Genomic DNA, 14,725 nt, shown 5'->3' with positions numbered 1-14,725 from the left:
GCAATCTAGAAGAAAGAAGGAATTCCCAACTCTGTGTTCTTTCGTTATTTTTATACTTCATAAATTATTTGCAATACCTTTTTTGTTGGGTTTTCAGTACTTTAATTTTGAAAATGCTATGAGATTTTGGTAGGTTATGACTGTTATATTTTAGGTTTCATTCCAGCAGAGTTTACACTAAGAACTCTAACGCATGTGGTAGTTCAACATGCTAAAGATATATTCCTGAATAATGACATTTAAGTTAAAAATTAAAATGCAACATTTACAGATTTCTCAAGAATCCTTAGTTTTTTGAAACAGTAGTGTAGGTAGTGGCAAAATATTCACTGGGAACTGCATGAGCTTCTAAACTATAAGACATGATGTTCTGCCAGGAAAATAGAAGTTGCTGAGAAAGCTCCTTACAAAAATTAATTAAGCAATATTTGATGTGGATTATGACCACAATACATAAGAGGATCAACAATTTAGCTAATCAAAGTACAGCCAAAAATGTTCACATAAAAAGAGTTAGATACAGCATATAAATGTATTACATGGAGACTGATGAAACTATCATTGCCTAACAGATTAAGCCAGTACAGCATGTAACACTGACACTGATTTGAAAAGGCTGCCCATCACTGCTACATGCATCAACTATCAGTTGAACATGTACCTTAATCATGAGACTTTCCCATTGGATAGGTGCAAAAAATTTTTTAAACATAGCCACTTATTGATTACCATCCATGCACCAGCCATGCCAACCTCATGGATCACTAGCTGTACCCGAGTACTAGACGAGACCCAAGCGTGGCCAAAGTATTTAAATGGACTGATGGAAAAAGGGATGAATGGACTGCGGAACAAAGAAGTGGAATGATTGCTATTGCAGTTGCAGATGAAAGTTTCATTGGTATTTAAATCACTGTTCTGGCACTATATCGTTAATATTTACAAAAAGACCGTGTATGTCCATTCTGTAACACTTCATCTCTCCCTGAACCTAACACACTCCCCGCATGCTACAGTTTAACAAACAGAATGCCTCGAGCTTAGATTCTGCCATTGCAATAATGGTAACACTTCCAAATTTACACTGACTATTTCATATGATTTTCATCTTGCCGTTACTACTGGTTGTGCCGCAAGGTAACTATTTGCAAATAAATATCAGACACATACATAAACATAAAATTATGGTGTACACCTGTTCAAACGATCATGCAGTATAAAGCAGATAGCAAACAGTCATAATAAGGCCATTTAATGGACTACAGCACAGTCAAAATACCTATAGCTGAAGACCAGAGCTGTGAAAACGCATCACTGAGCAATGTGTAACTACAGCTGTACCTGTACTGTGCAGTAAGGTCCTAAATTGAGTCAGTGATAAGACTGAACCACATCCTGAACCATAGGAATTACAGTGATTTGAGCCAATCTTTTATAAAACCAACAGATAATGTGGCATATAAAACTGGCCATGGTCTGTTTATCATGCTAATGGTAAATATTAGTTTCTGCATCATTAAGGGCTTTGAATAAAAGAAATAATGAACTATGAAGGCATAAAGTATTTTCATAAATAACAAGCCCCTAATGGGATTTACATACCTAAACAGAAGCTAAATGATGTGCAAATGTAAATGAACGTATTAATGCATGTTTAGTCCTGCCCATAATTGTTATGTGTTGGCCAAACCCAGTTTTCCTGGTACAAATGATCTCTGCATCATCAGCCTCAGTTAATCTGCCCAGACAACAGTAATGGGGTTGCTCCTTATTCAGTGTTCAAGCTCTCAAACCAAGAGTAGTTCAGTTTTTAGTGCACAGTTTCAACTGGTAGAGCCTACCTGTGTTGGTACGGTAGGCTCCAGTAGGTCCCACAGGCAGGGCATCGCCCTGACTTTGGCTCAAGCTCCGCATGGGGGCCTTCTGGTAGACTCTGTCCTCGTAGATGGGGTCAATGTGGTGCTCAGGGGACTGCAGGGGTCGTAGCTCAGTACCCACGTGACTATGTTGGCTGGTGTACGACCCCCTTGACCCTGGTGGGACAGAAGGCAGTCGTTTGACCTTATGACATTTATACAAAGCTCCTTTTTTTTTGCTATCTGTTAGTATTCATATGCCAATATTATCACATTTTTTATAGCTACCCAAGATGTTTTAGTCAATGGACTGCCTATTGTGACACTAAAGCTGATCACTTTAAATCTGGTTTTCAGTTGATGTCAATGCTCCTCCACTGACAAATCAGGTGGCATCAGTGCTACCCCCACTGTAGAAAAACATCTATCAAACAAAGTTTGGAAATTACCTCAAGTTCAGTTATATTTATGTACTTCCATGTGTTATTGCATTTTTTGAAAAATATATCATTGATGCAAAGAGTCTCATTGTTGACATATACGAAAGTCACTGTTTTTGAAAGACATTCAGAATTAAACAAATCTTCAAACCAAACCAAATGCAGACATATGGGCCATGTGACATATGCAAATGTGATCAAAAGTGGATGGATTATGCTGAATCTGTATGTAGCTACAAGAAGATTCTAATAATGACGCGAGACTTTGGCTTCTGTATTGTCCATGCTGATCTCGGCCCTTTGGGACACAAGAAAGCCTAATTCCGCGAGAGACGCCATATCCCCCCCCATGCCAAGCTCAGCCCTGCGTTAAGTTTTCGGCAAAATGTAATTCCCCAAATTTACAGACAATGAGAGGCCCGAGTTTCAGACCTCCTCTCTCTCTAATCACCTTATCAGTGTGAGGCAGCTGTGTGCCTGTGGTTCCCTAACCTGATTACTCGGGGAGATCTTTGGGGGTAAGTAAGAGCTCACTCTCTTCCAACGGGGTTAACAAAGCTCCCCAACACAGCACCACAGCCAGGAAGAGCCCCTTGATCTGTCAGAATCACAGAGGAACCCAATAGATTGAACAAAACCTCTTATGAACATTTCACGCTCTAAGCTGAATGGGGATGGCACCGCATGATGATAAGGCATGGAACAAAAGATGTAATAAAATCTAGTGTATGAAATGGAAATGCATTTAGTCCAACAATGAGGTTGTTACTGTTGGTTGGGTGAAAACATCAGAAGGCAGCATACTCATGCAAAGGATGTTTTATTTTGGGGGATGCTGATGACGAGTGCCCCAAATGAGACTCATGTGGTATCTCCGCATTGCGACTTCATGTGCGATTCGCCCTGGCCACCTCATCTCTCCATGTGTTGACAAAGCTCAAAGGAAAGCTCTGACTCTTTACAGTATAAAAAACAACCATGAATGAACAAATGAACAGTGTGGCCCATATTTTCCACAAAGGGTGCAAATTACCACGGGTCTGGCTTCGATTTGCAGACTCAGCTGTTTTCGGTTTGCAAGATATTTTCTGATTATGTAAATGAACACTTAGGGTGTGTGTTCAGCATGCTGTATCCAGAGTACTGCATCAGCAGCTCCAGAATGGCATACTGTAAGCTACTGTACTCTGCTACATTCTGAGATGAGCCAGGTATTGAACAAATAAAAAAAAATATCAACCTAGCAAGTGCTGAATGTCTCAGTTGACCTTTGGCCCTTAAGGACTGGATCTCAGAACTGCAGAGCTATCAGACACTACATAATCAATATCATATTAAAATTATGAGAAACACTTTGAAACATTATTGGGGTTACTGACCAACATTTAGAACTTTGTTTCATTGCTAGACCACACATCACTGTGCCTTCTTCTAAGAGAAACTTTGTTGCTGTAAATGTTGAAATTCTAATATTAAAATTGCCACAAGTGGCCTTTAAAAAAATATGTACTGCGTTAATGAGAAACATATAATTCCCTGATTCTGTACAATCAAAGGAAATACGTGGGACTATTCCAATTAATGAACACAGCACAATGATTAAAAGTAATAGCAATAAAAACTTCCATCGGTCTTTTCTATATATATCTACATTTTGACCAAAAAAAAAAAAAAAAAAACAACATTAAGATGGTAAGGTCTTTAAGATAAAAATTAACTTGACACTCTTCTCCAAAGCAACTACAATTATTTATGAATTTATTCATTTATACAACTTTTTACCACATGTTTACCGCATCAATTCAGGGTTAGTACTTTGACTAAGAACACTATAGCAGGACTAGACATTTGAACCTTTCTTTTAAGTGGAAGGCAATGTATTTAACCACTACACCACCCGCTGGACCTCAGTGTAAAAATACCTTTAATGCATTACACATGGGCCTGCAAGCAGCACAGAGGCTATGAAACAGTTTTTGGTCTAACACCATAAAGCGATATTGCGCCACATGAACAGCAGAAAACATTGATGTGATGCGGTAAAATATAGTCACCATAAGTTTATATGCATGACCTCTACATGTACCTGAGAGTCTGCACCAGTGGTTAATGGATTGCCATAGGTTAAGCAATTTTTTTTGCCTGTGCCTGAGACAAAGGTTTCTCGAGTGTGGAAACTGTTAAACAGTCCATATATAACCGTCACTTCAAATTCCTTTAACTCCACCCCCAGACATGAAAAGTCCTTGGGGCTTAATGACACACATCAGTTGGGCCCTTCAGGGTGGAAGCCACGAAACCTAACATCATCAAAGGCAAGAAAAAAAAATGTAAAAACTAATGCAGCAAATCCGTGGTGAAGAATAAGAAAGCGAATGCACTTTGCGGAAGTTCCTGCTGCGATTGCCCCTGGACACGGTTGACTTTGGGTTCCAATCGTTCAAACACCCAGGATTTATCTGCTGCCACATTGGGTGGGGGTGAGGGGGAGTTCACCAGTGAATTCCGCAGCAGCCATGGTGTTGGGGTTGGAGGGACAGCCCTTGGTTTTGGCTGGCACCCCCAAAGCGTTGTTTTAATCAAAGTGACACCGGGGCTAAGCCAGTGGCTACGGTTGGCTTCAGCTGCCACTCCTGCGTTTGTTTTTCAGCCTTCTGCCGCTCATCGGTGTGGCTGGAGACTCAGCCCAGTGACAGGTGATACTGAGAGAAATCAATAGGGCCGCTCACACTCTCGGAATATCAATTTCCAAGGTTTTCAGATAATGAACTACCGAGGGGACACTCTATGGTCTGAATGTGGGAACAGTAAACTCCTAAGTCCCCTGAGAGGAGTGGAGAGTCTCCAGTGCTTTCTTTCATTCATTTACTCCTAATTCCAGCAAACAACATGTTGGACATTCTTGATATTTTTTTAATGGAATTATTTGTATTGGGTATTAAAAAAAGAGAGAGAGAATGCCATGAAATTCATGTATAGAGGCCAATTAAGGGAGACTAATTAAAGCAATGGACCAAAGTTTAAGTCTGAGTAATACAGTGCATCCTTATTGTGTGCTTCTTTGATGTTTTATTAGTAGCATTGAGGCAAATCAGCTTTCGTATCAAAGCACTGCAGTCATTCAGAGGATGAGACTAGGTCTCACGACTGAAGCCTCCAGTGGAAAAATAAACTTCCCATGACATTTCACAATGGCAAGAAAAACAAAAGAAACAATCAAAAGTGTATTGGTCCCTTGTTGCCTTCAACCTAAAATAAATGAGTTTCTGTATTCCAAACTGACTGAATATGCACACAGTTTTCAGGGTAGTTTCGGCAAATCCATACATGTTTACTTTATGGGCTCTTGCTTAATTCAAAAAAAAAGAAATAATAATAAAATAATATTCAAACTTAGAATTGGTGCCACTGAAAGGATTAAACATCTAAAACTGAGCTGGAAACCAGAGACTTTAGATTGCCTGCAGTGATTATTTATTATTCAATAATTTATCTGACACTTTTCTCCAAAGTGACCTACAGTGGTGGCTTTGTAAATATGAAGATATATACAATTATTTATCCATTTAAAATTCAGGGTAAGTACCTTGCTCAGGGTTTCTACAATAGCAGCGGGGTCCTTTGACTGGAAGGTGATATCTCTAATCACTACGCTACCTGCTGACGCATATCAGCAGAAAGACTCAGCACATTTTTAAATATCCAGTAGTTAATGTATTTTATCCAGAATAAATATTAAAAAAAAAGTAATGGCAAAAATGTATTAATAAGAAAGATGTCATCATGGCTCGCGCCAACACCTCAGCCTGTCCATCATCGATTCATATCCTGCAAAGCCTGTCTGTGAAAGTTTCTCACCTCCCAGGCTGCCCGGCCTCTGCAAGGTGGCTGTGGCATACAAGTCGTGGGAGACCTTGTATTGGTCTGAGGAGTGCACCAGACGTTTGGTGGGGGACAGCGTGGCGTAGCTCCCCACTGAAGAGCTCAGCTGGTGGATGGGGGAAGAACTGGTGGCATTGGGTGGCGAGGCCACACGCAGCGGAGAGGCACTAGCGTGCCCCGGTGATGACGACGAGGCTGCTGTGTTGACTGGCGAGCTGGTGCTGTAGGACTTGGCCAGCCGGACAGGTGACGGCTTGGGAGAAGAGATCCGCTGGGCGTTTGCGTAGCCAGATGTGTCAGACACGGACGTGGAGGCCAGCCGTTGCAGCTTAGCAGGAGAGCCCACTGTCTGCATGGACAGCGGGGAGCTCACACGCTGTGCTGGTAGGGTGGAACAAGAGTAGTAGGCCCCCACCGGCTGGGGGTCAGGCAGGTGGAAGGCACTCCCATGGCTCGGCGCGAAGGAGTCCCGTGACTGGGCGGCTTCGCTGGCGGCAATCTGGGCTGCTCTGCTGGACGTAACCTGGGACACAAATATGTACCCTCCTTACTCTCAAAACAGGTAAGCTCTTACACACAACAAAAGAAAATCAGTGGCCTCACCTTATCTGTTACATAATATTTTCATTGCAACAAAATACTTGCGAATACTGGGTTTGTGATGGCTTTAATTATATGGTTTTGTAAAAGTATAAGTTGTTATTAATTTATTGCACAGCTGATACATTTAATGACTCTATAGGTATACCACATATCTTGCTCAAGAGTAACCCAACAGTAGATAGGCTTGAACCAGTAACCTTTATGTTGCATTTTTTCAGTTAGATGACACTTTTCTCAAATGAGAGTTACTATTATCCACCACTTCATAGAGTAGGGTAATTTTTATTGAAGCAGTTTTGGGCTAGTACCTAGCTTAAACCTGGGTCCTTCACTACAAATTCATCTAACTGTTACACTCCCTGCTTCCCCAATCAATCTGTTGATCTGTCTGTTGGATTCTACAAAGTACAGACAAAGTTGCATGCCTCATACATTAACTGTAATCTTAACAAGTCACACCACAATGAATTAAACTAAAATGTATGTATTTGAACTTTGAAACAAATATTCCAGTTGGTGAGTCAATTCTGTATCATTTGGCCCCAAGTAGAAGCTGCCACAATAGTGCTGGCTTCAGGACTCCTCATCACAAAGCCTTGTTTGAAATTTAATCCAATTAATCCTATTGGTCTAAATCAAAGTGTTTTCATTACAGTTCTTATGAGGTGTGGAGGAAAAGCTTTTGCCGTAATTTAGGTGGATCCAAATACTAAAACCAATACAGCAGGACTCATCGATGTGAAGAGGAGGGAATTCTTTGGTGATGTCACAATCAGTTATTGTTGTTCATATCCATTATAACAGGCAACCATCACTGCACTGAATCTGATTTAAATTTCAGTTGCAATGACTTGATACACAGGATAATATCAATGTTTATAAACACTGATTTCAATCTCAGTCATCTTTATTATTCATAGACAACTCTGTGGTATAACTTGACTAAGATGAATATGTGTCATTTTCATTTGTTACGGAAGACGCTGGAAGCCATCAAAGGTGCCCGTTCATCTATTGGCAAAAGAACTTCAGCATTTCACCACACTGGGCCTTTGCATGGGTAGGCATGTCACCTTGCTGTAACTAGTCAAATTGCACATCTCAGGATTGACTGCATTATCTGTGTTTAGAAACTGCCACAGGTGCCAGACTCAGATGAATTATTGAGACAACAAGAGGTTTGCAGTGTTATAAATATCCAGGCAAAGAACAACTTTCCATTGTGCTGTTGTTCAAAACTATCCCCTGCTCTCTGAAAAACTCATCCAAGAGAATCATCTTGACAGGAGGGGGGGAAAAAAGCATTGCGGCGCCACCTTTAGCAAAAGAATGCAGAAATGAATGGGAGATACTGCGGGGAACGAAGAGACGATACAAAGCTGTTGATATTGTAATGTATGATGGAGAAAGAGAAGAATTTTTTTTTTTCATTTAGCTGAGCATCCCATCTATTTCGAATGAAGCTCCTGCCGAGCTGAAATGGATGTCTTTGTAGAGCAATATCACCCTGCTGTCATGCCTGCTAAGACAAAAAAGCAAGTGCGTGGATGCAGCACACCCTGTGTGTTTAATCTCAAACATAACTATTTCAAGTGTTTCCCATCAATGGACAGATGTTCTTTGACAGTGCGTGGGGCTGATGCATAAGCATTTGTGCACGTACACACGTGTGTGTATGCATGTAGCAACAGAAGTAGCAGAAGCAGTAGTAACAGTCTGGATACTGTTCACCTTCCTTTCTGTAAAGCTTCCTGACAACCAGTCTCATTATCTCTATCCTGAGAACAATTTCAAAGGCATTTGACTTTAAAAAAAAAAAAAAAAAATCCCGAAAATGCAGACATTAACTTTACCAGTCGCAAAAATCGTCATATCAGTAACACAGAGGGAGTGATTTTCTAAGGTAGTCATGCACTGTAACATTTGGCCCTTTTGCATATTTCATAATACTTTTTACTGCTACCTAAATTATGAAAATGTGTATTTTTCTTGAAGGCCATTCTATTTGCGCTGCATTTTTAGCCTCTCTGCTATTTTTTGACATGGACGGCACTTGGGCTGATCAACTTTTTTGAACTCCATACATAAGGAGCAACTCTTCCTTCACCTTCTTTTTCGACAACCAAATTTGAAATAAAATAGAGCGTGGCAATATGAATTAGGGCAAACAGCACTGACAAAAATGCCTAATACCAAATCACAAATGTCTGACCTATCAATCCAGATCAATCTGATCTCTGCTCCTTATGAACCTTTACAAAGCAACTAACCAGAACTTCATCAGGTTTCCCTCTCAGAGAAACAAGAGACCTCTTCTAAAATATAATACATTAGTACAACCCCATCCTTGCAAACTCCTGTAATCAATATCACCTATCCCCCAACAAAAAAACAGAAACAAATATATTACATATTGCATCATCTTTCCTTTCCTATATCCAACATCATCTCTTTCTACAGTTTTCTGTGTCTAATGAAGGGCTTGAAACGTATAGCAACTTCAACTTCAAAGCGCACTCCCCCCCCCACCCATCTTTATTCACAGCCGTTCCTCCATCCACCACATCCAGACATCACCTACCTGGTTGTAGCTGTGCACTGCGCCTCCAACCTGGCCGAGGGTCTGGTTGCTATGGTAGCTGGCGGAACTCTGGAAGGACCCCTCTGGGTTGGTGTTGAGCTGCAGCGCACTCTGGGACAGGAGGCTGGGTCCTGTGTTGGAAGCAATTTGGAGCAGGCAGTGACGCGGACCTTGGTGAAGTGGAAAGCGCCATGCATAATTCATGAGTGCAAGCGCATTGGGGTGGGGGGGGAATGCTGAGCACACGTGCTGCGGGGCTGTCAGATCGAGACCAGTTATGATGGTAATTAGGAGCCGCTGGTTTTCCAACTTCGAGTATTGTGTGACCATTTCTTTTGCACCAAGCATATGGACTGAATCAGCACATTTTATTCTGACAGGTGCCATGTCCAAGACAGTGTGACTTTTAATACATAGGTTACATGAAATGCACATAAACATATAGCTGCACTGTTCTATATGATAACTTCTTTCTCAGCAAGTCCTTCAGTTGAAGTCACATGCAAAAACTGTGCTTAATGGTGTTGATACTCAACCAGTAGCGTATTAGACTTCATGGAGCTCTGTGAAAGGGCTGCATGACAAGAGAGAAACCCACACCCTCCCAACACCCCCATCCCCCAAACAGGGAAGCATTGAACCATAGCCCTGGTGTGTCCATGTGACCTGCTTGATGAGATAATGACCATGTTGAGTTGAGCACATTGATGGGGTTTGCGAGAGGGTCATCCGCCAGCTGCACTCCACACCTCTCAGTGCATCTCAACCTTTACAGGTGCTGTGTTGGAAACGGAGGACACCATTTCCCACATAAGAGGGGGAGCTGTTGTCAGTTTGACTCTAACCACAGCTCCTGGAAGACTTGCCCATATATAGCTACCCTTAATGGAGAACGGGAAGGATGATTCAACAAACGGGATTCCCTTTGACGGCACAACTCGAGCTGATATGACAGGGTGAGACAAGCAAAGGAATTCAAGCATGGGCGTCCTATTTTGAGTGTGTACATGGTTTTTGGCTTTATGTTCTGAATTTGCCTGCATGTCTTACTTAAATTATTTTGGTTATTGTAAATTCAGTTCTGAAAAATAGTTTTACCCTGCTACTCAGTCACTGCCCATTTCATGCCGTAGGCAGTTAAGAACAATACACTTTTACAATTGTGCCATTTTTTGACAATGTTCAGTAATATTCAGTTTAGGGAGCATGCTCATAAGTACTCTTTTCATTAAACTCATGCTTTTGACTGAAAATGTGTGGCCTACCAATAACATTTGCGTGTACACTGAGGATACAGCTTGTGGGTATGTATTCCTTACATGGAGAGCTTCTGTGACTCCATAGTGCAACCACCCTGTGAAATTTACATTTATTTACATTTCACATGTATTTATTTAGCAGATGCTTTTCTCCAAAGCATCTTCCAATGAACTCTATGTAGCGTCATCAGCCCACACACCTTATTCACCATGGTGATGTACACTGCTAGATACACTACTTACAATGGGTCACTGAACCATACATCAGTGGAACGCACTCTGTCTGTGGCACTCACACACTAGGGGGGAACCTGAACAGCATGTCTTTGGACATGTCTGACCCCTGTCCTTTGTCTCTCCATTAAATACTGTTGTCGTAAAGGCAATGGACAATCCAGGAGGGGTGCCTGGCTATACTCCTGCATGACACAAATAGTTTAGTGTTTTCATTAAATTTATTAATTCATTTTGCACCTCTGGTGCATATTTTTAATGTGTAAATTATTGTTTCAATAAATGCATACTGAAACAAATGTACTATGTGCTCAAATATAACTTTATATTATACATAATAACTTAATATATAATACAATATAGACTGTAACTTAAATCCTAGCAAATGTTTCACTTCAGAGGAAAGGGCATGCTTCCAGTTACACAACGGAGCTGTAGTTCCCAACCCCGATGTCACATGGGGGACTATTTCTAAAACTGATTTATGCACTGTAAAGCCTCTTTTATTCAATTGTCGTATTATTGCAATACTATTAGTCTTCCATATTATTTGATACAGATATGTTATTATTGCTTAAAATATACATTTAAATTTTCTCAGAAGAATTTTTCAGGCATCGAAAAAACTACAGAAATGTTCATGCTACTAGCACTTTTATAAAATGCGAGTACTGTTCCTACAACTTTCTTTTTTAATGAATGGATTATACTAGTCATTGCTAGACACTTTGGCAACATTATTACAGGCCCCTAAATCACTTTGATATACTTTATCATACAACATAATAATTAAAAAAGTAAATTCAACTAAAGTCATTTTTTGATCAGAATGTTATGAAAGAATAATCTGGGGTTATTAAATACATGATTAACAAATTCTTATTCTAGGATAAGAATTTGATACAGATCTTTTAAGGAGAAGCTATGGTTGTAAATTTGCTTTTTATTTTATAGCTGGTGAGATAGATTTTCATACAGGAACAGACACATATTTAAACATTAAAGAACTATAAAATACACATTTTGCATTTCTTCTGTAGCTTTTTTCCCCTCATCTGATGTCTGATATTTCAGACATCACTGTATTCAGCATATTTGTATATATGGGTGCATAATTTTGTATGTATGTATATTTGCTTTATGACACCTTTTGTCTTGTAAACTATTTTTGATGAAATGTTCATACAAGGTGTGGAGTCTACAGGGTCAAAGTAAGAGACACTGCTGCTATTTGCATAGAACCACATCAGCAACTATTAAACATAAACATTAATACATATCCTAGGGTTAAAAAAATCCCATGAATAATAAAATCCTCTCCAAGATGGAGAGGACACATTTTAGACCTTTTTTGTAGTCGGCTATTTCAGCCTCAAGTTAAAATAAACCTGCACTTTAGACACATAATCCTGTTAGAGGCACGCTAGAGTGTGGCTCCTCATACATAAAATATGCTGGGAATGCTGGTTTTATTATTGTGGTAGTTAGGTCCATACATACACACACACCCACTGGCTGAAGCCGCTTGTCTCATGCAGGGGTCATGGCGAGCCAGAACCTAAGCCAGCAATACAGGACCTAAGGCTGGAAGGGGAAAGGACACCAGGCCGTTACAAGGCAGCCCAAGCGGGACTCAAGCAGACCCACCAGAAAGCATGACCTGGCCAAGTCTGCTGTGCCCCCTGCACCCCCAGGTAAATATACACACACACACACACACACACACACACACACACACACACACACACACACACACACACACACACACACACAGTCTGAAACCACTTGTCCCATACAGGGTCGCGGGGAGCTGGAGCCTAAGCCAGCAACATAGGGCGTAAAGCTGGAGGGGGAGGAGACACACCCAGGACGGGATGCCAGTCTGTCACAAGACACCCCAAGCAGGACTTGAACCCCAGACCCACTGGAGGGCAGGATCCTGTCCAACCCGCTGCGCCACCGCCCCCCCCCCCCCAGATACCTACATACCAAAAAAAATTTAATACCGAATATAGTGTCTATTTTGGAAATGGTTGTGATGACGGGAGTACCGTACTCCCCAGACATACGAATACAGAACTGGTGGTTGCACAAATGTAACCTTAAACTCCAAGTTTATCTGAACAAGCAGTGTTACCATGCATTGTTGGTTCATCAAGTATCAAAGGAAGCCAGATGCTCCAGGTGTCCAGACTTGAAGAATGTTTTTGAATATCTATTTTGGGGCAGCATCCATTTTCTGCTATTAGCCTGAAGGTTTTATTAATGAATGATTAGATTCCCTCAGAAGGGTACATCAGCTTGGTTTGCAGTCATCAGAAGTTGAAGCTGATCTAAAAACTGAGTTAGAAAACATATCAATGGCCAAAAGTGTCATAGAATGCGTAGGAAGAACTGAAACAGATTTGTATCTAACTGCGTAAGTCAATTTCACCAGAGATATTTACATTCATTTGTATAATATGTTTGTCCAAAAATGATTTACACTGCTAAGCTACTTATAAAGATTTATACAGCAGGGAAATTCTCAGGGGAGCAATTTTTTGAAGATAAACACCTCAATGAAGAGTATTACAGCTAGAGGTAAGACTCAAACTTGCAACCTTTGGCTCCACAGGCAGCAGCTCTAACCACTATGCTACCCACTGCCCCAGTAACTTATGTCATTAAGCTATGTATAGTTATTCAAGCATTTATAGAGCTGGGTATATTTTGCTGGAGCAAATCAGTGTAATGTAGCATAAGATGGGGTTTGATCCTGGGTCCCTGAATACTACCTGCTGTCCTATATTCATTTGCCCCCTTCAGCTTTTCAGTATCTTTAACATCTCTTGCTTGGTTTACGGACAACTCCTAGAGATGGAGTCCAGGATGTTTAAATTAACTATGCGTCACTCAGCATTGCAATCATCCATCTATCATTGGTAACTGCTTCTCCCGGGGAGGGGGGTGTCACGGTGAGCTAGACCTTTGCCCAGCAACACAGGCAGCAGGGCCAAGGGAGGAGGGGACACAACCAGGATGGGATGCCAGGGCTCGAGCCCCAGAGCCACCACACAGGGGGCAGTGGGCAAACCTGCCATGCCACCACATCTCCTCTATTGCAACCATATTTACTACAAATCATTTGCAATGAGGTAATGATCAGAGACATACCAAACGTCAACTATGTATACATACAGTTCAAAACCCTCAGTGCATTACTTATTCTTTCAGCATATACATTTTTGGATATAAAATATTGGTTAATGAAATTCAGATAAATTTTAGACAAAAATCAGAATGCTGGAGGTGGAAAATTAAAGATTTAATTTTTTTTAAGTATCAGAGGACCCATTTGCGATTTTGCAGTCCAAGTCATTTTTGAGTCTTTTGGCTGAGTGAATATGAATTTGATTATCTTGTTCAGATCATTTACCCTACTGTTTTCTCATAAGGAAACCTGGGCATTTCGCTGCACTCAGAGGAATCCAATGGACTGTGATTCTTTTGTGAGACGCAGTATACAGAGCGTGAAAGTTGCTGAATGAGCAACCACAGGTATTCCCCTTACGAGGCTTGTGCTAGAGAAGATCCTTTTACAAACACAATAAAGCTGTGGTTCTCTAATCTTATCCTGGCAGCCCTGTGTGTGTGCAGGATTTCAAGCTCTCCATAACCAGATAGAAACCAAGGTATGGGAAGAAAAGGCTAAATTAGATGAATTAAAGAATCATTTGATTCAATCAAGCAGGTAATTGGCGATATACAGTGGAAACCTACATACACACCAGTCTGCCAGAATATGATTTGATAAGCTCTACAATGAAGTCAGACCATGTTTTTTTCTGGAAGCAAGAACATTTCTTTAAAAAGCACAGTGAATGTTTG

General features: G+C 40.8%; 1 protein-coding gene across 2 annotated transcripts in view; it reads right to left on the bottom strand.

The window, feature by feature from the left end:
• LOC108935566 (catenin delta-2-like) overlaps nt 1-14,725 on the bottom strand; it is a 274,279-nt gene that overhangs the window by 137,287 nt on the left and 122,267 nt on the right. For both annotated transcript variants that reach the window (XM_018754302.2, XM_018754303.2), the window contains exons 6-8: nt 9,363-9,493; nt 6,155-6,701; nt 1,842-2,033 (exon numbers count right to left, since the gene is read on the bottom strand). In XM_018754302.2, the coding sequence (XP_018609818.1) occupies nt 1,842-2,033; nt 6,155-6,701; nt 9,363-9,493 (870 nt within the window). The remainder of the gene's footprint in view (nt 1-1,841; nt 2,034-6,154; nt 6,702-9,362; nt 9,494-14,725) is intronic.

The sequence above is a fragment of the Scleropages formosus genome, chromosome 9 (genome assembly GCF_900964775.1).
Source record: "Scleropages formosus chromosome 9, fSclFor1.1, whole genome shotgun sequence".
Lineage (NCBI taxonomy): Eukaryota > Metazoa > Chordata > Actinopteri > Osteoglossiformes > Osteoglossidae > Scleropages > Scleropages formosus.
This window is presented reverse-complemented; position numbering and strand designations above follow the sequence as displayed.